The sequence below is a fragment of the Camelus ferus genome, chromosome 5 (assembly GCF_009834535.1).
Source record: "Camelus ferus isolate YT-003-E chromosome 5, BCGSAC_Cfer_1.0, whole genome shotgun sequence".
Lineage (NCBI taxonomy): Eukaryota > Metazoa > Chordata > Mammalia > Artiodactyla > Camelidae > Camelus > Camelus ferus.
Genome location: NC_045700.1, coordinates 10,976,970 through 10,999,682, shown reverse-complemented (window position 1 = coordinate 10,999,682; position 22,713 = coordinate 10,976,970). Strand labels below are relative to the sequence as shown.

At 53.5% G+C, this 22,713-nt stretch overlaps 1 protein-coding gene and 1 long non-coding RNA gene across 2 annotated transcripts; one reads left to right on the top strand and one right to left on the bottom strand.

Moving 5' to 3' along the window:
* The first annotated feature begins 9,115 nt into the window (after positions 1 to 9,115).
* Positions 9,116 to 15,962, top strand: LOC116663571. The gene is made up of 2 exons (XR_004319761.1): positions 9,116 to 9,850; positions 13,481 to 15,962. It is a non-coding gene; the product is annotated as an uncharacterized LOC116663571 (long non-coding RNA).
* On the bottom strand, positions 15,898 to 21,486 carry EN1 (engrailed homeobox 1). Its single transcript, XM_032479312.1, is given in 3 exon segments — positions 15,898 to 16,980; positions 20,045 to 20,702; positions 20,704 to 21,486. Coding segments are annotated over 3 exon segments (1,194 nt in total). The 5' UTR covers positions 20,923 to 21,486; the 3' UTR covers positions 15,898 to 16,663.
* Between the last annotated feature and the right edge of the window lie 1,227 nt (positions 21,487 to 22,713).

The window sequence follows — 22,713 nt, the reverse complement described above, 5'->3', positions numbered from 1 at the left end:
TACAGCTAACAAGTCTCCATAAGCAGAAGGCTCTCAGAGAGTAACTCTCTGACCACAAAAAATGTACAGACTGATGATGAGCGTAAACAGTCACCCGTGGTCCAGATGTGCAAAACCCCGAAATGAAAAGAAGTTTCGTGACGGCACCACCTTGTGAGGTCAAGTTTAGAAAATCTGGCTCAGACGCCCCCAGTGCCAGGCCATGATGGAGATCACGTCATTATTTATAAGTCAGGGAAAGTAGGGAAAGGGGACAGTAAAATGTCTCAAAATTCATCGGGTTCCTTCAACTCAGGCACTTCGAACTTTTTACTCCAGAGGTCATTGTTTGAGAGGCAAGTCAGATGGGAGAGATGGCAAAGCAAACTCAACGTTCTGGGGGCTTTTACTAGTCTCTTTTGCCTATGTCTGTTAAGACAGATTTCTCAACAGCGAAGTATTCTATTGAGAGACAGTTCCGCCCAGTACTGTGCGGATAAAAACACACCTGAGAAACCATGCCCCGAAGATGCAAACTGTAATGGAAACTGAGCCAGGCCAATGGATGCCTCCCCGCCCCCTGCCCCTTGAGGAACTGCTTCCCAGCCAAAGGTGAGCCCCTCCACACGCCTCCGCATTTTTAAGCACTGGTCTAGATTAGGCAGCTCAAAACCATTAGAATGGGCCTTTCCTGAGTGGGAAAGACATTACTGAAGTTTTGCCTGTGTCTTTGGTCAAAAACGGTCCTTCCCCAGGAGCGCTGGGCTCGTGGCTCCTTGCTCAGCAAGGTAGAAATTGTCAGTTGCGTGTGAGCCGTGACCACAGCATGTACATCCCGTACACACCCCTTCCTCTGCTGAGCAGCTGCTGCGGCTGCAAACAGAGCAAGATCAAGGGGACCAAAGAGGCCAGCAACCCCGAAGCCACAGCGGCTCCGGCCACGGAATGCTGTGAGAGAAACTTCCAGTTATGTCAGGATATATGTTTCCCCTGGAAACGACTGAGGAAATTTCCTTTCAGCTCTGTAATTAGCTTGTTGGAAAGCTCTCTGATACACCTCCACACCCGAATTCTTACTATCATGAATTTTGCATTATTCTATGCACAATAATGCACATAAAATTAAATAAACAATTTAATTAATTTAATTAAAATTAAATATTAAACATATCATGGGTAAGAAACCTGCGCCTTTGATTTAATTGGGCGGGAGGACCCAAAGCAGTTTGGGTAACAGCAAAAAATAATTAAAAACAACAAGTACGTTAGCCTCTGGGTACATGAAATGTTGGGAGCCTCCTCTTGAGAAAAGTTTATTTAATTAAAGTTAAACTAATCTTTGGAAAACATTTGATAAGCATTTCACAATACAAATCATAATCCAAAACAATGAGGCTGAGCCTGCCTCTTCACAATACAAGAAAATCATGTTAAATAATTTATCTCTGGTGGTAGCTACTTTCTCCTTACACACGCACACACACACATACACACGCAGTAATCCAACAGACAGCGTGTTTACTAGGTTTGAATTCTAGGCAATATTTGATTCATCTACATCTAGATAAACATTAGCAAAGTGCATTAAGCATAATATGTCCACAGTGAGAATTCAGGAGACTTCGTGCCTGATTTTGAACTGGGTGTGGATTTTCAGAGCCAACAAACCCCCAGCGAAAAACATCCTCATGAATTTGTTTAAAAAGAAAATGCAAGTATTTTGGAAGGTCAGTATCTTGGTCGGCACTAATATAGCCCCCGATTACAGAAAGAGCTGCGTCCATAGTCATCCTCAGATACATTTAATTCGCAAGGCATCACTGTTAGTGCTTCATACCAGGAGAGAAAACTGTTTATATTCCCACTGTTTCCCCCCGGTTGGTGTGGCTGGATCTGTTATTCAGTTGTACACAGTTAGACAAGATTACTGCCAAAGAAAGACAGCAACCAGGCCCATGCACACACTACCCTGGTGACTATTTCCAGGCCCTGAACTGCCAGCACCCCCCAGGGGTCCATAGTCTTTACCAAATTAGGGCCCGGTTTGACACCTACAACCTAAGCAGGAATATCACCAAAATCAGCTTATGGTCCAATTCCAAAGTTACTGGATGCACACAGACTTCTCGGCTGACAAGTGCCTATAGGCATAACCCTGAGCCTAAATTGTGTAAATTCCAATTGTCCACCACTCAAACATCCCACATCCCTGAAGGAAGATCAAAGGTAGACCATCCACTGGCTTGAATAATTCTCTTCACTTCTATTTCATCATATAGAATAACGAAGTCTGCCAGAGGAGTTACAATATTTTCTTAGGCTCTGAAGATTCATAATTGATAAATGCAACCACATTCACCTCGGAGATCTGCTGGGAGCGTCTGATAATCTTTATAGCAAAAGATTTTCGCTATGTCTCTTGACACCAAGTCACATTCTCCAGCAGTCACACATATCCTGAAATTCACTGTGTGGGCCATGCATACCCACAGGTGCCACGCACATAGCAAAACACAAATCAAAGCGTAGTCCTGCCTATACCGAGGTTATTTTACAGTGGTTTTGCTCTGTAAAGAAAGCCGTAATGGTAGACAACATGCTACTTTATAAGCAGTAATTCATAATGGCAACTAATAATTACTCCTGCAGCATCAAGCATTCCTCAAAATATTCGGCTAAGCTTTTAACCACTTTCTCTGTTAAGTTCAACTTTTCTTTGATCAGAAGAACAAAGTACCTTTGGAGACTTCCAGTTGGGCCAAGAGACACGGCGATCCAAAGGGTGGCCTGCCTATATTTTTACCAGACTGATATTTAAAAAGAAAAAAAAAAATTCTGGAGAGCAGGCAGAGCTAAGAAGGATGCAAGCAAAAGATCCCAAAGCCACCTCCAGCTCAATTAAGTCTTTAACCTAATTATTGGAAGAGGATGCTTCACCTTCTAGAAAAACACCCAGCGAAGAGCCTGGTGCAGCCCTGGTTTCCTCCAGCCAGGACCACAGCTGCAGAGGGTTTCTCCTCTGCCATCCAGGCCTTGTCAATGGTGCCCTTCATTTGCATGTCAATCCTTTTACATGATTAATATGTATTTATTGACCAGGAGGCTTTCCCAACCTAGGACAAAGGGAGACAGGCAGTCAGTCCCCTTTTAGAGGGCAGCCATAACTTTCCTGGCAGGGCTGACAATTGTGCACAGAAATAATTCTCTTCCAGAGAGAAAGTTCCCACCATTCAGACACACGGAGTGATGGAAAGAAAACAGTCTCAACTGCGCACCGCAAGCTTCTGGTCACCCTTCACTCCTTTTCCCCCCCAAGAGTCATCCATCTCCATCTCCTGCCACCTCAACTAGGGAGCACAGACAGGCACTTTGGAGACTGGGCAAAAATGACCCAGAGCCCGGAGTTTGCAGGTCTCATTGAGCCTGTGAAGGCCTCTGATGCCGAAGCCTGCCCACAGGAGAGGACTGACCAGCACACTGAGTCACTTGAGGGGAGAGACCCGCTTTCTTCCAAATGAACCTGACTCCAGAAACAGAACAAGGCTGCACCCCACACCGCCCACAGTTCAACTCTTCATGAATCTTTCATCCACTCAAATAAACGTCACCTTTCCCAGATCGACATGTGGAGTTTTGTTTATTAAACAGCAAACTCCGTTTTTAGAAAAAGATCAGCCTTATAGCTACCATGAAAGACTTCCAGAAATTCTCTCCTCTTACAGCCCTCCACTCCCCCCACAGGAGAAAATAAATACACAACAGCCTGGACGGTCCAACAGTGGCATAAACTTCCATTTTCACTCTGGCATCCGCCTCTCGGAATGTCGGAGATGAGACTCCAGATAAGTTTAGAAAAACTGTGCGAGGGATTATGATGACTTGTTTGTCCTGACGCCAAGGATATTGAGTCAGATTATCCAAGAGGGTTTGTTGTGTGTGTGTGTGTGTGTGTGTGTTTTGTCTTTATTCTGGGTGGTTCTGGGACTTAGTCTGATTGCTGGCTTCTCACCTCTGTGTGTATTAAGTTCTCGGCCGCACTGAGAGGCTGACAGTTCACTGTCTAGGGTTTCCAAGGTTGAGTACACGGAGCCGTCTCTTTTATAAAGTTCTTAAATGTAGAAATTAACAAGAAAAAAAGGGAATTTCCCTCAGGTTGAAGCAGTTCAAGGGCAGCCTCTAGGTAAGTCCTCTTGAAGGAAACACACACCCACGCATCAAGGGCCTAGAGTTGGAGTTTCTTAACAGAACCCCAAGAAGAAGTGGGTCATCTTTCAGCTCAAAGACTGGCTCCGAATTCCTCCCCCAGGATTCAACATCCTGGGAATTGATGAAAGGTATTCATTAGAGGTAAACTCACTTGATATTAAAAGGGAAGTCTCAGGTATCGGTCCCCCCAGATCCATCCCTGACCTACACCCTCCCGAACTCTAAGAAGTCAGGGACACGTGGTACCCTTTGTAGGAGGACCGGCCACAGGCTTGCTTTCTACCCACAGCCTGATCTGGGCAAGGTGAGGGGAGAGGCTTAAACAGCAACTGCTGTTTGTTTGACTTCAACCAACTCCTATTTCATTCACTGTGTCATTTTTACTTAAACTGGTTTACATGTAGAGGCTGTGCCTAAAAGACTCCCAGAAAGAGTCCTAGAATTCCAAGAATGTAAACTTCAAGGGCTAGGCCTGCAATGGCGAACTTACCGCAAGCAATTTAACATAAAATGGCCCCAGTAGGATGTTTCAAATTTCTGCCCAAGTTTTGCCCATACAGAAATGTGATGCTTCTGTCGAAGAAGGTATTTTCCTTAATAATAACTCCGAAGAACATTACCCCAAAACAGACGTGGTGTCATTTCAGCCACGCCTCTCTACCTTCATACATCTCCTATGACTCCCAGAATGCCAGGAGTCACCCTGGGTCCCAGCTCTAAATGCCCTGTTCCAAATCCAAGGCTATGCTTCTGAAAGCTCCATATAAGCACATTTCCCAGAAAAAAAAAAAATCCATCAAAAATGCAGGCACATATGTCGATAGCCCCTGAGAACAAACATAAGAATGAGGAGGGAAAGTATCAAGGAAAATCAAACATCATCTCTAAATTCTATAAATCTGCGGTTTACTCTACTAACCTGAACAGATCTATGTGGTGGAAATAGGGAAGGACTTTTTTTTTTTTTTTCTGAAGCTATCGACATACTAAACTAAGGTAGGTACACCTAAAACTGCCCGTGTTTTCTATTTCACAGGTCCTAAGTTCAGCTAAGTTAACCAACTCAAAACGGTCCCACAGGTAATGCTACTGACATTACCGAACTTAAGAGATGGGCTCCGATTGTGTTTACAATTCCCAAACATCCAGGCATAGCCTTCAGGAATTCATTTGGCTAATCTGGAAATCTGAGCTGTACCTCACCAACACGAATACCTGAAACACCAGGAAACCACCCCACTGGTACCCAATTCCGAGTAACACAGGCACGTAACTTAGGCCAGGTGGTGTGACTGAATAATTGATCAGGACACAACAGAAGGTTTATCCTCTGATGTTTGTCATCATTAGTATCCAACCTCGGTTCACTCAGGACGACCTTTTGTTTTAATTTTTCAAACCACTGACCACTACTTCTGGCATCTGGCTGGGGGAGCGGGTGGAAACAACCACAAAAAACAAAAACAAAAACAAACCCTCTAGTTTTGAAAGAAAGGTTGAAGACTCCTGAACACCTCTCCTCTCTCTTTGGCTCCTTCCTCATCTAATTTTGCAGGCCATTAAACCAGAATGGGCGCTGGAGCATTTTAATATTTGCTTTCACATTAAAATGACCGAGTCATTAATGAAAGCTGGCAGTTGTTCATGCAAGCAGCAAGCCCTCTTTCCTCCTTCCCGGACTTAAGTGTTGTGTTATCACATCTACTTCCTGTCGCACCCCCCGACTCCGCCCCACCCAGCTAGCCCTGCCTTCACTTACTGCATCAGTGGAAACTTGCAAGGCTCTGTGGGGTGACCTCGCTCTCAAAAAACCATTCAGACTGCCCCTCTTGGCCACTGAGGACTTTGTGGTGAAACAGTCATCATCTATTAAGGGCAGAGAAGGCAACTACACGGGCTAGACTCCCTTGCAAGCTATAGACGAGTGACCAGCTATCTAATAAGGGAAACCGCATCATTTCCAGGCTAGTCTATGTTGACACCCCAGGGCAACTCCCACACGCACACACACTTCCATAAGACAGCTTCTTAAGAAAAACAAGCCCCTAGAAAACAAAAGCACAACTGACCACTTTCCCCGCAATCTCTGAGCTGGGTAAGGTGAGAGGAAGAGGGGCTGAGAGTCCCTCCTGGTGATCCCCCACCTTGCAAACAATAGCCTTTGTGTTGGAGGGGCCCCCAGTGTGGGATAGCTGGAATGTGGGGACGCCACTGTGTTGGAGTTAATAACACTGTGTCACAAAGGAATTTAAGCCTGAACTCGAGACATTCTCCTTCTCGGGGCTTATACTTTCCCATCTTCAAACTTCTCCCCTCTGTCTCAAAAGAATAAGAACCCTCTGTAATTTCCCCCACCCACCCACCCCAAGGTCACTACTCTTCCTTCCAACTGCCCCTCGTGAAATGACTAAAGAACCCCTGATTGTGGAGAAGGCAACGACCAGGTCACGAGGTGAGTGTTGTACACCAAAGGTGAAAAGGCTCTGGATCCACTTCCAAAATGACCCACCCTTTCCAGAGGGGATTGCCTGCCCTGGGAGCTGTGTTTATGAGCCAAAATAAAACCGTGGACACAGAGCTGTCACTGTGGACACAGGCTCTTGGCCAAGCATGGAGGAGGTCAGGGAGGGCTAGTGTAGGGTTGGAATAGGAACTGGATGAGGTCAGGAGTGGGTACCCGGGTCTCCTGGCTCTCTCCTGCAATGTACCCCAAATTTCAAGGAACTCCACCTTAAATAGGAAAGGGAGGTGGTGTGGCAGTGAGGACAACCAGTGTCTCCCACACACATAAACTGAACACTACAGGGATCGTTGACAGTTAACGCTGTGGACACCCCCACCCCTTCCCCTGGTCTCAAATCCCTCAACTCTCAAGTCAGGGGTCAGTGGATGGGTGTCTATTTCATCCAGCGGGAAGTTGCAGTCTGTAGCCCCAGAGAACAGCTCTTCCCTTCCCCAGGTAAGCCCACTGCAGGGGCTTTCCCCGACCAACGATGCCATCTCACAGCCAAGTGAGCCTGTGAACACTGAGACAGCTAAGACGAGACAAGGAGCTTGCTCGCTCGGTTTTTCCCGGCCGTGTTTGCCATTTGCGGGAATAAATGAAGCATCGGTAATCTCCATAAAAGAGCTTTCACGCTTCATTCTCTGAAACTAAATTGGGGCTTATATGGAAAGGAAAAAAGGGACTTTTAATTTAAAGTAATGATCATCAACACTCTGGCTTTAGAGGGCCTCTAGGAGAGAAGGGGTCCCCACCCTACCCCGGGAAGCTGGAAGGAGGGCCACTGAGCCTGTGCCTCGCCAGGTAGGTCTTGAAATGCTTGGACTGAGTCAAATCCAAAGGCGGACAGCTCTCTTGGGGTAACTGAGGGGATAGAGGAGCCTCGATAGCAAGAGATCGGAGACTGATTGTCCCGGAGAAAGGAAAGTGACAATCCTCATGGAGGCCCTGGCCCTGACTGGGGACAGAGGCGTCTTCTTCCAGCGCAGGAGTCTGAATTCCGGAACGTCAGTGGCAGTGGTGCCTCCCCAGAATCCCTCCCACCTCTCTGGTTATTTTCACCTGGTGGGTCGTTTGCGGCCAAAGTTTGCACGTGGGTTGTACAGAACACTCAGAGCCGCCCCAACCTCGAATCCCCTGGTCCTGCCCTGTCCGAGGCCCCAACGGTTCTAACCCCGAAAGGGAACTTGGTTCACTTAGTTGAATGCAGGTGGTGTGGGGGAGGCTCTATCCGTCAAATCCCCCCTCCCCCAAGCACTGACACAACACCCAGGCCCCCTCACTCCCGTTCTAGTTCCCAAGATTTTTCCTTAGGCACCTCCAATGAGGTAGACCTTGTGAGGGCATTTTAGAGAACAGATAAGAAACTCCAGGCCGGATGAGCGTGGATCTGGGTTTGGCAGTCCTCCCCGGGGTATCTACGTCCCGAGTCCCGACGGAGCTCTTGGTTCCCGCCTGCTGAGGACAGCGCACTTGGACTGGCCCTGATGTCGGAAGGCCGGCGGTGAAGGCCAGACCTCAGCCTGCAGGGGGAGGAGGCGGGGAACACCGAGCAAAGGATCGAAGGACGCGTCCCAGACGGGCCTCGGTCTCTAGCAGCCCTCCGTGCCGGGCCGAGCCCTTCTGAAAGCTCCGCAGGGCCTGGGCGGGCGCCGCCGAGAGAAGATGCAGATCAATGGCAAGTTGGCTGCTCTAGTTTTAAAGAAATTCCAAATAAACAGTGAACCCGAGCGGGGAACCACAGCTGTGCCTAGGAAAGCGAACTGGCCAATAGCCCCCAAAAAAGAATGAAAGAGGAGGTGGGCCTATGCCTGCGCCCTGAAGGTGGGCGCTTTATTAGGGGAAAAAGCGGGGGTGGGGGGCAGGGCTACTGCTACAACTTCTTCTACCGCCCCGCAAAAGGAGCCCGCACCGGGGATTTCGGAAGGCGCTCACCTAGTCCGGGAAAATGCAGGTGGCGGCCCTTTGCGGGCCAGGTCCGCCCCAGCCACGCACCGAGGAGGCTGGCGCCCGAGCGCTCTGACGCCAGGGCCTCGGGGCCAGCCAGGGCCATGCAGGGCGCCGAGCCGGCGGGCCGAGTCGGGCCGCCGAGCCAGCGAGGGTCTGGGCTCCCTGCGGCGGGTGTACGCGAACACGCGCCTTGTCTGAACGTTCAGGACAAGTTGTAACAACACAAATAAAGTCGGGTCTCCGCAGCCTTGAGGTTCACCCCCTCCTCCTCCCTGGTTTGACCCCAGGCCCGGCCGCTGCGAACCACGGTTTGTGCAGCCCGGATTGCAAGCCGCCGCGCGTTATCGTCAGGGGAAGGGCGCTCCCCCAGTGGCCACGAATTGGGAGCCCCCGAGTCAAGGGGGGCTGAGGGTGGCAGGGGAACGTGGGGGGTTAGGGGGAGCGTGGCCACCTCCAAGGTCAGCCCTGGTCCTCAGCAGCCGGCCCGGGGAGAGGAGCGGACGGTCAGCACGCCCCAGCCTCCCTCGGAGCAGCAGAGCGAAGCAATCAGGGGAGCAAACTTGGAAACTGGGGCGGCGAAGGGAGGAGACGGAGGGCAGGGAGCGGAGGGACGCCTCGGAGCAGAGGCCGAGTCCGAGCGGCCGGAGAGGTTGGCCGCAGGAGGGCAGCCTCCGGAGCGAAAACGGAAACCTCGGAGCAGAGGACTTGAAGGAACCCAGAGGCTGGGGAGCCCTCAGAAAATGATCAGAAGGAAAGCGAACCCGGCCTAGACACAAACCGAAACTGTACAAAGACAGTAGCTTGGGAGGACCCGGGTGGGAGGTGAGGGAGTGTCAGAGCCTGCGGCCCGAGCGCGCGGGTCCCTGTCTCTTGCGCGGAGCCCGGCGCGAGTAAGTTGCCAGGGCCGCCTTCCCCTTCGTCCCCAACGAGCGGGTGGGTAGGATCCGCGCCCCACGCTGGGCCAGCAGAATTGGGGTGTCGCGGCTCCTGGAGAGAGGGCGAGCCCCAGATGTGCTCGGATCTCCAGCCCGTGACTCGACTGGCCAGCGCGGTCCAGGCCTACGACCCCCGCTGCGCTGACCGGAAGTGCATCTGCGAAGCGCCCTCCGCGGAGCCGGCTGGGCGAAGGCAGCTCTGGCCAGGCTGGCGCCAGGCCAACGTACAGGATGCCCGATAGGGCAGCCTGTGTCAGCGGAACCAGCCTGGGCTCAGGTATGAGAGGTCAGGAGGGTAGACACTGCTGATTGTGGGGGGAGGGGGGTATCTTAACTGGGGGGAAAGATCAGAATCTCTTGGGAACCTAATCTGAGACCTACCTGGGTGGAGTGGGGTTTGAGAGCAGGAACTGAGACATGAGTTACTAGCCTAAGCCAGGAGTTGAGGTTGGGGGACGGTGGCCGTGGGGGGGGGGCTGAGGACTACTCCTGCTTAACATTCCAGAAGAAAGAATAGCCCTTAACCCAAGTCAGCACCTCTTCCTACCTTGTGCTGAAGACTCCTTGCTGTGGAAACTTCATACTGCCCCGTGCCAATCATCCTGGTTTTTATGGCATATAACTATAGTATAAGCTTTCATGTGGTTTGCTGTGACCTTGGCAAGAATGACCCTGGGCTTCAATTTTCTTATCTGTAAAATGGGGATGCTAATATCTGCCTCAAAGAACCATGTGAAGTTGAATAAAGTAAATTGTGTCAAATGGCCAGCAATATGCAATGTCGGCCCTCAGTAAACAGCAATTGTGTTATTATCATTTTTAAATGTCTGAAAATGTCATCTTCTGAATTGCTTCTACTCTGCCAAATGGATCAGTCCTGCACGTGGAAGTGGGGGGTGGTGTGGGCATGGAGGGACATGCTGAGGTGGCTGTCACGGGGACTTGCTTTTGTTTTCTTCGGGCATCTCCATTACATTCCAACTGGATGAAGTTGAGACTCTTAACGCTGCTTCTCTGCGGCCCAGTGAGGCCTCCAAGCAGCAGCAGAGCTTTATCAGTCAAGCTTCCAGCAGGGTTCGCTTTATCAGAGGCACAACTGTGGGCCCTTCTGCCAGAATCGGTTGGCCTCGGTCAAGGCCCTAGGCCTCTAGCCGTGGTGGGTCGGTCTGTCGTGGCTGAATTTTAAATACTAGTGGGTCCCCCTCTTCCTTGGATTTCTTCCATCTTGCCCACAGGGGGCTCCCTCCCCTCTGCACTGTAATTGCTGTTCCTGGGGTGCCAGCTGTCCAGGTCTTCAGGCCACTGGGAGGCTGATCATGGCCAGGACCATGCTTCCCAACACCCGACTCATGCACTTGTGCAGTGGCCCGGGTCAGGGAGGAAACTTCTAGTGGCTTCGCTTTATACCCCATCCTCTAGCATAGCTGAGGAGGGGAGAAGTTTGTGTTCACTGCTTCCCCTGCACAACACTTCTACCCCAACCTCCTAACCCCAACCTTCACCCCAGTACTGAAGCCAAAAGCTGAGCCTGGAACCATGGATCCGAATCCTCTCTTCGGGATAAGATGGGTGTGTCTGAGCACCCACAGTGAATCTCTGCTTTTCTACAGACTTTTCTGCTTTTCTGCAGACCCAGAGTCTCCCATTACTGCAACCTGAAATCTTCCCAAATATTCTCATCACCACCCAACCCCGTATCTCTGGGGAAAATTCCAGAATGGAGGGGCTGGCTCTACCCCCTAGAGAGGCACCTCTGGGAAAGGCTGCATTCAGAAGCAAACTCAAGCAGCGAGTTGAAATGGCCCAGGACTTGCCTAGCTCTCTGAGAAATTACTTCAGGAAGTTTTGCCCCCTTCTTCTCTTGGCCTGCTCCTCCCCCAGGAGGAGCACCTGGGAAGGTGGGGAAGGTGCAGGGTGCACAGGAGGGATGGAGGCAGGTGTAAAGGGGCATTTGTGTCCCAGCCCGGAGTCGCCCAGCCCCAGCTCTCTCTGGGGAGACAGAAGGGGCTGCCTTGATTCCAGTCTTTCTATCCCCACAATCAGCCCACCCACCTCAGCCCCAATTCTCCCTGGTGACCTCCGTGGGAAGGAGGGAGCAGGCAGGTATGTCCTTGGCCCTGGAAACGACAGCCTGCCCCTACACAGGCTAGGAGCGAAGCCCACCAGCTAGGGCATGCAGCTGTGTATTGGACACCAGCAGGTGTATTCCTGGACCATGAAGGAATGTGTGCCAGAAACTCCCATATGGGCAATGGCCATGTGCTTGCTTGGAACACACCTCTGTACTTCAGTTTAAGACATCAGCCGACTGACGCTTGTATATTGTGCATGTATTTTACCTATATATATGTGTCTACACACAAGTGAGGGCATTTTGTGCACTTGGATGTGCAGAAGTGTGCTATGTGGCTGCGTGTGCATTGGTACTACCCATTCAGTGGCACCCGGAGGCTCTTACTGGACTCAGATGAAGTCTGAGGATTCTGCCTCTCACTTCTGGTGTGCCCTCACTTGCTGAGAGGCACTTTTCCTCCCAGATCCGAACCCCCACTCCCCCCACCCTACCATCCTCACCCCCAGTAAAATGACCTTTCATTCAAGAATCCCTGAGGACCCCATCCAAAAATGGGACTGTATTAAATGAATGGCCCAAAGCATTTGGGGAGGAGTTGGGGCTGACAGAGTCTCCAGCCCTGTCCCTTTCCACCAGTTGCCACAGAAGAGTAACTCTCACCTGGGTTCAAAGGGCCGAGAGGAGAGGGGAGGTCTCCGGTGAGGGTGGTGAGGGATGGAGCAGTACTTTGCCACCTTCCCTCCCCTAGATGGAGTGAACATGATTTCCAATTTGAACCCATGGTGACATCCAGATTAAATGGGCCCCAGGCTGGGAGGCAAAGCCAGGATGGCCTCGGGCCCCTCCCCACCCACTTGCTTCCCACGTCTGGGCCTGGTGGAAGGAGGAGTAGCGGTTGCCTGCATTGTCAGAGGAATGGCTTTCCTGCATTACAGAGAGGAATAGCAAGGCTGACCTGGAAGAACTGATGGCCACCCCCAGAGAAGCCAGAGCAGACACCTTCACAGGGCAGAGTCTGGGGAGGGCCTCCTTGACCCTGGCCTTGGCTCTGGTCTCTAGGAGTCAGCCAAAGTTCACCCTTACCCCTACTGTTAGGCCTTTTACACTGAGGGCATTGGGGCACAGTGGCCTCCCTGGTGATACCATCTGTGGAAGACAGGGCCATGGGGCCAGGTAGTGGCAGCCTAGCAGGCAACTCTTTCTCTGCACCCTCAGCAGCCTGGCCTAGGGGGCCTGAGAACTGAGCATGCGTACACACACACACACACCAATCACCACTGGCAACCATATACCCCAAACACACACTTTCCAACCTACATGAATATATTCAATACCACTGAGATACAGATGCCCAGACACAATACAACCCACAACATACAAGCTCACACAGACCTACAACACAGCCCCACCCACCCAAATACCCCTTCCTTAGTCTACCCCCACCCACAGCCTCCTCCTCCAGGCCCTACTGAAGGAAAGGGAGTTTCCGGCAAGACAACAGAGACCTTTGCCCTCAGAAAGAGCCAGGGATCAATACTGTTTAGACTTGGCTAGCGTGTATTTCCTCCTGGGCTGAGGAAGATTTAAGTTTATGGTTCAATCCAATCTTTAAAGAAAAAAAAAAAGGTAGAAAATAAGGAAGTTGGGATGGTGCACTGCAGTATTTATTTCGATGCAGCTCCAGACTTTAATACACAGGCGGCTCACTAAGCCAGCCCCATAAATCAGAGAAATCAATGCCTGTTTATGATTATTATTACTTTCTTTTTTCAGAGGGGGTGCATGAAAGAGGTCTGACCAGAGTCCTTCTCCTCTTTTCTCTGCCCCAATCAGGAGGAAGGAGAATGGCGATGAAGAGGAGGGAGAGAAAATAGGAAATTCATTCTGGAGGATGACTTCAGGGCCTTGGCCAGATTCCTGAGGTAAAGGCAGCTGTGACGAGGAGATGTGACAAAGAGAAAGACACACGGGCACAGAGGAGGCATGGACCAAATGTGTGAGTTCTCAGAGCTCCAGTTTCGTCTCTGGAACAATGAAGAAAATTCTATTTATCCAGAGTGATTGGAAGATAAAGTGAGATAATAAATAAGAAATCAAATTACACAATAAGGACACATCTATGCACTTTACTAATACCATTGTGGCGAGAAGTAACCACCTCCTTCCTGTGCCCCAGGATGAAGGCTCTTGGAAGAGATGAAGAGGGAGCCTTAAGGAACAGGATGCTTCCTGGAGCTGCTGCTTAAGTTGGCTCCTGCCCCAGCCTCTGGATCTGGTGGTGTTGAAGGGCTTAGGTACCCTAAGGGGCCACACCGGGGAAGGCATAAGGAAGGGTAGCCCAGTTTCCAGGCATTCAAAATAGTAAAGTTCCCTGTAGAACTGGGCACCCCCGACACCATATCTGGATATGGCAAAGAAATGTCTTGATATTCTGAGCTGTCTGGATTCAGGAAGGAACACCCCAGACCCTCAAGTCTCTGACCCCCTAACCTGAAGGCCTGGAGGAAATGAAGTTTCCAAGGTCCTCACCCACCCTTCAAGAGAAGCAAAAGCTATATTTCCAGCCACCAGGAAACAACTCACCTGGACCATCCCCAGGGAAGGGCCCACCTCACTGCTTCCAACTCTTCACCCAGGGATTGGGTGAACACCTATTATGTGCAGAGTTTACTCCACACACCCCGAAAAGGTGTGAAAGGAATGAAGGAAGAGATATAGTGCAATAAATTTGGGAACCTATGGCAATGTCGAATGCACCTTTCAACTCCAGGCCCCTGAATCCCAGGCTCCTAAAGCTTTGATCAGGGATTTGAAGGGCCCCTTGGCTATCTGGACTTGGCGCCTAGCCCTGTGACTTCCCCAGACACAGGCCCAAAGCCGGGGGAATTTTGCAAGAAAGAAGGCAGACATACTGGTCATTCCCACTTCCCACAAAATTGATCCTACAAAAACAGCAGGAAGGAAACCCAAGGGGAGAGCACAGAAACAGAGTTCCCACGCGTGCACAAGCACACCTGCAATCATTCCGGCATGCAAACACAAGTGAGTGCATGCGCACACACTGTGAGCTCACAAACGTCCAAGGGTGCATCTAATTACAGAGAAATGAACACGCAATGGCATAGTACTCACACATGCAAGGATACAGAGAACTCGGTGAGTACTCAGCCACACCGGCATCTACACATGATCACATGTGCAGTTTCCCAGGACATCTACATATCTGGCCACACGCGTATAGGCACACAGATACAGACTACAGAAGAGCGGAAAAGCAGAGAGACCAGAATTTACCATTAAAAAAAAAAAAAAAACCCCTCCTGAGAAGAGACCTTCCCGTGTCCTCCTCCTGGTCCCTGGATGGCTGGGGCCCAGTGTCTCTGCCCAGGAGGGTAGGCCCCAGGGGCAGGGGTGAGAGTCCAGACACTTCCCTCTAGGAAATCCGGGTGTCCTGAGGGTCCAGGGGGCTTGTGTCTGCGCCCTCTTTGGTCAGGAAGCAAGCCAGGCTTTGCTGGAATTCTGAAAGGGGCTCCTCTTGGGCTTTGCACTGGGGCGAGGCAGGCCTGTGCCCATTTCGGAGGTCGCGGCCCAGCGCGATCCCGACTGCAGACCGAGCAGCTGCCGCTATGCATAGCTTCCCAGCATCGGGACCTCCTCTCCCGGCTTTGCGGGACCAGGAGCTCCGTGCCCCTGGATGCTCCGTGCACTGCCCTCGACCAGCCGTTTCTCCAACGAAATCACTTCTCCAAAGGATGGGAGGTTAAGTCCAGGGAGGCCGAGGCGCCCCTAGTTCAGGATGGGAGGCAGGCCCTCACCTCTGCTTTGCCCTCGCCTCCTGCTTCTAGAGGAGAAAACCTCCAGCAAAACTCGCACCAGAAAAAAAAGAAAGAAAAAGAAGAGATGTTGGCTGGAGCGAGGAGCAGGTTGAAACAGAGGAGGATGCAGCCGGGCTGGGCCTGGCCTGGCGCAGGGCAAACCCGGACAGCCCCGCAGTGTTTCCGAAGTCAGGATGGGGGTTTCCGGCCTTTGGGCTCCTTTGAACGCAATTGGAGACCAGGCGTGTCCCACCAGACCCTCCAAGCGCGGGGGTCCGGGCCGCCCCTACCACCGCGCCCCCCTGGTCCCCCGCATTCGTTGTGCGGTGATCGACCTTAACGGCACAGTGTGTGTGCGATGCTTGCTGGGGGCCACCGTATGCCTGCGCCCTCGCCCTTCCCCAGCCCGCAAAGAGGACGGCTTCCAGCCGCTCGTGAGCACAGTGTACACTTTATTTCAGACTACAGGTTTCTGAACATAATAAAATCTTTGGCTTGTAGCGGCGGTTCAGTCTCGCAGTCTGTGGGGTCGTATTTCTCAACAAGTCTCCGGAAAACGAAAGGGGAGGGGAAAGGACAGACAGACTGACGGAAGGGGCTGGGGACGTAGGGGAGAGGCGAAGGGCAGACACAGGAGGAAACGCACTCTCACGCACACAAAGAAAAGTCCCAGAGAAACGAGGGCCAGTGATGCGGGGCGGGAGGCACCGGAGAAGCAATAACATTCAAAAGAAAACGAAACTGGGCCGGGGGCAGCGAGGCGGAGGCGGGGGATAAAATAATTATAATAATTATAATAATTATAACAATAATAATAAAGGAGATTAATAAAAAGTCCAGCAAATAGAGATCGCTACACATATTTCTTTTCCTTACCTGAAATTAAATATATACAAGGTCGTAAGCGGTTTGGCTAGATAGAGCTTTAAGGAGTTCGCAGTTTCGTCCCTTAATAACTGTGAACAGAGAACTGATCTTATTTTTCGATAGCACCTGTCCGAGTCTTTCTCCCTTTTGAAAGATGTCTCGTTCCAACGTGACTTTCCATTCTGGGGACCTCCTTCTCTCTTTTCCCGGCAGCTCCCTTCCTCCTTGGCGCTGATTATCTCTCCCCAAGCGTGGGGCCGGCGAAGCGGCGGTGGCGGTGCCAGGAGGGGGCGCGGGCGCGGCGGCCGGACCGCGCGGCCCCTGCCGGCGGCGGCTACTCGCTCTCGTCTTTGTCCTGAACGGTGGTGGTAGAGTGGTTGTACAGTCCCTGCGCCATGAGGTGCAGTGCCAGGCCGTTCTTGATGCCCGTGGCTTTCTTGATCTTGGCGCGCTTGTTCTGGAACCAGATCTTGATCTGAGACTCGTTGAGGCTGAGCTCCTGGGCCAGGGTCTGCCGCCGCTGCTCGGTGATGTAGCGGTTCGCCTGGAACTCCGCCTTGAGTCTCTGCAGCTGCTCGGCCGTGAACGCCGTCCGCGGCCGCTTGTCCTCCTTCTCGTTCTTCTTCTTCTTCAGCTTCCTGGTGCGCGGACCTGCAGCGGCGGAGAGGGCCGGGGTGGGGTGGGGACGGAGGGCAGAGGGGAGGGGGGAGAGGGCAGAGGAAGCCGTGAGAATTGCAGAGCTGAGCAGGGACTGCGCCCCGAGCTTCGGGGCGATAGTGGAGGCCCCGCTGCGCCCCCGGCTCCCTCCCGACTGCTGGCCTCTGGATTGATCGCCTGGCTGCTGGGGTCGCGGCGTTCCCCTCTGGGATGTCAGAAGGGCCACGGAGGAAAACCGGCCCCGGTTGTTTGTGCCCCCTACACCCCAATTCAGAACAGGAAAGCCGTGTGACAGGCTTAAATCACAGAGTCCAAGATGGAGAGATATCTGGAGCCCCATCGGCCCAGCTCAGAGTTGGCGGTCAGGGGCCTGCTGCCTTCGCAGCCCTGGAATAAAAAAGAGGCTCAAGATTGGGGCAGGCGCGTCCTGGGAGAATCACCAGTCAGCAAACGAATCCTCCCTTCTTCCTCAAAAATCGCACCTACACCCAGACACCTACAATAAGACTCCATCTGCTTATAGCTACTGACCCCAGAAAACAAGGGCCAAGGAGGTGCTGTGAGATGCTTGCCTGGCTCCAGCATATTCAGTATCTACCTGTTCTTTCCCTTTGACCTAAATGAAACTCTTTATAGGATACCAGGAAGACACTGACCACAGCTTCCCTGAAAGGGAAGAAAGGGCCATCATTCAGTTGTATGCCTTACCCACATGTCCTGGCCTCTGTGTTCTCTGCTTTGCCCCTTGGATGGTGCCCATAAGAGAGAGGGCCCTCCTTATTCCTCAGGCCAGTGGCACAGACAAGTCTTCCTTATCTTTCTTTAGGACACAGAAGTTGCAATTTCAGGATTGAAAACTAATAACAAAAGCAAGCCAGACCACCTATGGCATTCACTGCCCATCTATGACATTTGCAAGGAGACTGCATCTCTTCTCCCCACAATCTGTGAGCAAACTAGGGGCAGAGGGTCAGGGAGAATCAGACAACCCCGACAAAAATCGGTGCTTTGCCCCTAAGATGGGTATAGAAGAGGCCAGAGGAAACCTTCCCAGGAAGGTGAAGTCTCCCACAGATCCTAGTCTGGGAAGAGGGCTGCTATGGGGCCCAGCCCTGAAGAGAGGGGAGAGAAAGGAGGCAGCCTGAAAGGCCTGTACCTCTGCCCATCAGCCTCCACACCCAAGTCTCGTGGCATTTAATTGCTGGGCCTCGTCATGGTTGTGGGAGCTTCCTGAGCCAAGGGAAGCTCGTGGCTTCATCTCTACCACTGTCTGGAAAGAAGGGTCTTCACCAGCATCTCCAAAGCTAGCAACAGAGGGGCAAGCTGGGCAGTTGGCTCCTGGGGCAGGCCAGCGCCTGGGGTCACCAGCTGTCCTATGACAAAAGAGTCCAGGCCTGGCTGACTCAGGTCTCAGTGGAGGTTCATCTCCCTGAACTGCCCATGCAGGAGAATGAGCCGGCACCCTGCCTCCCAGGCCCCTAAGCAGGAAAGCAGCCAAGAACAAAGACAAGGCCCACTCCTGAGCACGGTGCAGAAAGCACTGGGAGGCGGGGTGGGGCGGGAGGAAGGCCTTGGTTTGGATTAGTAATTAGCTGAGCGAGCAGAGATGGCCCAGGAAATGTGCACATCCTCAGAAAGGCCCCGCTGCGCGTTGTGCGTCCGGGACGTTGTTAGAGTGTTGTTGCTGTTGTGTGTGTGCGTGCGCGAGCGCAGAGGCACGAACACTTGTAATAAAATCTCAGCCTCCCGGCCAGCTCGAGCCACACGGCCTGACAGCTCAATCACTCTATCCATCAGGCGAGTCAATCAAAGCAGCTTTTCGGAGGTTCAGGGAGCCCGACGTGTCAATAACGGGGCTCGAGATGGCGGGGGCTGATAGTGCGCATCGATCCGCGCCCGGCCGGCAGCGGTGGGGAGGCTGAAGATCAGCCGGAGCAGAGCCGCGCACCGCCACGCTGTGCCCGGCCTCCTGCCGGACCCGGGCGCCCGGAACCCCAATCGTAGGCCAGAACCCCTGTCGCCCTCCTCGGGGCGCCCATCGGCCTCCCAGGAGCTGCCGTCTGGGGAGGGAGGCAGGCCATAGCCTCCTCTCCCGGGGCCTAGAGGCTCTTCCAGAGCAGATCTCGGCCTTGGGTTGTCCAAGCGCAAGAGACATGTAGGGAAAGGGCAAAAGGAAAATCGGAGAAAAACGGGCCCACGGCTGGCAGAAATCTGCTAACTAGCAGATGTGAGAAAGGAAAGAGTGAAAGAAGGAAGGGTAGGGCCGGGAAGATGTGCGAGCCTTGCCGCCGAGCCGTGGAGGGGGCTGGCTCTGATGCTCTCGGCCCAGCTTTCTGGCCGGAGCCTGTCTGACCTGTCTTCTTTCCTACTGTTTGTCAGCTCCAGAGAACCATGAGCCAGGGGCTCTCGTCATCCACCGTTTCCGAAACCGCCTTGCCCTGGATTCTACCCTCCCGGGTCAGACTCTCTTGGCTACCCGGCCTGGGGAAGAGGGACAGCGATCCTCCGCGTTTCTCTCTCTTCCTGTCGTTCCCTTAAATTTATCTCTATACAAATGAGCTCTCTAAGGAAAATACTAAGATGGTGTTTCTGTCTGTAAGAACACAAAGTGAAGATTATTTCCCTAATCAACGCCTCGCTCGATTTCGGCCTCTGCAGGACCAGGCTGGCGGGATTTCACATCCAGATCACTAGGCCCACCTTCCTGCAGGTTCTAAACACCCCTTTCCCTGGAAGAAAAATCAGTGACTGATTGTCTTTCCTGATAATAATAAAGATAAAACACAAAGGCCAGAAGGGCTCGGAGTTCAAAACCGAAGGATCGAGAGAGCTTCCCTTGCCATGAGCTGTAGCCTCCAGGGTGGTGGCCGCAGAATCCAGGAGCGCAGAACTGTGGGCAACACTCAGTTGTGACTGTGACCGGAGATAAGGAGGAGGAGGCAGGCGTGAGAGATGAGAGCGCCCGAGACCCAGCACGCTCTCCCCAGCACGGTAGCTGAGAGTTCAGGGGGCGTCCGCGGGCCGAAAGGCAAGGCGCAGCCTGGGGCTGGGTACTCACCGGAGGACGGACGATCCGAGTAGCGCGTGCAGTAGACCCAGGCGGGCCAAACGAGGGGCTGCTGCGAGTCAGTTTTGACCACGGGCCCGCCGTTGGCTGAGCCCATTAGCAGGATGGCGGGGTTGCTGTGCTCCGGGTACTTAGCACCCTGTGCACCTGGGCTCCCCACGCCGCCTCCGCTGCCGCCGCCGCTGTCCGAAGGCTTGGCTGCCGCTGCTGCCGCCGCCACGGCCGCTGCAGCTGCCGCCGCCGCCGCCGCCGCCGCCGGGTTCCCAGCTTTGGACGCGCCCGCGCCCCCGGCAGCGGCTGGCGGGGAGCCGTCGGGTGGGCCACAGTTCGCGTCCGGGGAGCACAGAAGCGAGGCGGCGCCTGGCGCCCTCGTGCCCAGCGGGTGGACAGGGTCTCTACCTGAGCCGGTCTGGCCTCTATCACGGTCGACTCGGCCTCCTCCTGCGCCTCCTCCGGCCGCAGCTGCCACCAGGAGCTGTGGCGGTGGCTGCTCCTTTTTGCAGCCGAAGTCCGGCCTCAGGATGTTGTCGATGAAAAAGTTGGTGGTGCGGTGCAGCTGGGCCGCGGGCTGCGGCTGGTGAGCAGGCGCCGCGAGATGCTGAGGCGGCGGCGGCGGCGGCGGCGGCGGCGGGGGCGGGGGGGGGCGGGGGGAGGTGCGGGTGGTGGGCCAGGGGTGGCAGGCAGGGCGCCGCCGGCGGCGAGGGGGGCGCGGGCTGCGGGGACACGGGCACGCTGTCTCCATCGCTGCCGCTGCTGCCGCTGGCGCCGGGACTGAGGCTCAGGCTGAGGCTGCCCGGGGCCGCCGCCACCGCCGCGGCGCCGAGGCCCGAGTCGCGCTGACTTTTAGGTTCCGGCTGCTGTTCTTCCATGCTCGGCCGCCCCGCCGCCTCGGCCGCCGCGCCGGCCCCCGCCCCCCCCGCCTCGCTCCCCACCCCACTTTGCCAGCGGCCCGTGGGGGTGCGCGGAGGAAGGAGGCCGGCGAAGCCCCAGCGAAGGCACGGGGCGGGTGCAGGAAAAAAAGCCCAGGCGCCTGGCCTGGATCGCTCGCTCTTATTGAGCAGATAGATCTCGCTGTCTCTCCCTCTGTCTAATTTGTAGACATCCAGATATGGAGATACTTGACTATTTCTTTTTTCCTTCTGCAACAAGATTCAATGATTTGTTTTAAATGGGAAGTAAGCCACGGCCAAAAAGAAAGGAAAAAAATGGGAAAAAAAAGAAAGCAAGAAAAAAGAAAAAATCTCCAAGAATTTTTTTTTCCAAGGATAAAAAATAGTCTTTAAAGTCTAGCCATCTTCCTAGGCAGTAGTGAGGGGTTTGACTTCCCCGAGTGTCACGCTCAGCTGTGCCCAGAGCGCGAGGCTGGCAGCGCCTTTAATCGCCTTTGCTTTTTTTGCAGGGAGAGCGCGTCTCCGCCAGCGCCGGGGCTGCCTTTTTTTTTTTTTTTTTTTTTTCAAATCTCTGACAGCTCGGATCTTTGCACAAACTCTCGCTTAAAAAAAAATCACCCAGGCACACTTTTTGCCTTCAAACCGGAAGCACGTGAGTCAGGGCCGCACGTGTGCGGGGCCAATGGCGAGCCAGGACTCGCGCTGACACCCGGGCCTCGGCCCAATGGGAGCGCGCGGGACTTTGCGGATAAATAATCCGGGGGCGGCGGCTGCGGGCGGAGAGGGGGCGCCGCGACGCGGGCCCGGCGCGTCCGGCCCGCCCTCCCCCGCCCGTACCCGAGCCCCTCCCCCTCTTTCAGGCCAGGACGGAGGAAGGGGCAAAGTAGACCGAGGAGGGGTGGATTTCGGGGTGTAAGCAAATAGAGAAGCAACTCCGTAAACAACTTGTTGGAGAAATTCAGGCTTATGGGTGCGTGCGCGCAGGGCGCAGGGTCAGGAGGCAGGGGCCTCGGCTCTCTTGGCACTCCTATGCCTAAGAAACTAAGCCTTTTATTTTCTCTCGCGCGCTGTTTCTTGCTGTTATAAATGGTGAAAGGTTGCTGTCACTGTAAGAGTGTGTGTACCGTGTATGTTTGTGTATGTGTAGTGGAGGGGGAGGGGTGAGACGAGAAGGGTCGGAGATGTGAAACAGACCTAGAGTTGGTGACTTTCAGAGGAGCAGTTTATTTTTTACAAATAGCAAACTCCGGAGACCAGCCGCGCCTCGCTCTCACCGTCTGTTTATAGGTTTGCAGTGCATGCTGGCCGGCTGCAGTACGTGTCCTTCCCAGGGTATCCATGCCCATGCCCTTCCCTGTCTGGACCTTCAATAACCCCCGGGAACTGTCCTGCCGCCATTAAGCCAGGTCCAGAGGGCGCGAGAGAGCCCGAGGGCCAGTCGCACAGGTTGCCTGTTTCTTCCCTGGCCGCCGGAGTGAAAGCCGTCCCAGCATCTTAGAGAGGTCCTGGGCGGGCCCCTGAGACAGGGAAGTCCGGATACAGATACGTGCGAGGCCCCGACTTTGGACTCAGGGCAGCCTCCGCGTTAGATTTCCCTGCAAAGTGAAATCAAATCAAAGTACTGTACCCCAGGTGTTTGCCCCAGCCAGCTGACAATGTGGACAGCGAGTTTCCCTCGGTTGCCCAGATTTTCCTGGGTTTGATCTCGACTCCTTGGAGGCCTCTATCTCTAACCCTGTGTATTCTTCCCAAGCTCTGGGGAAACTGCAG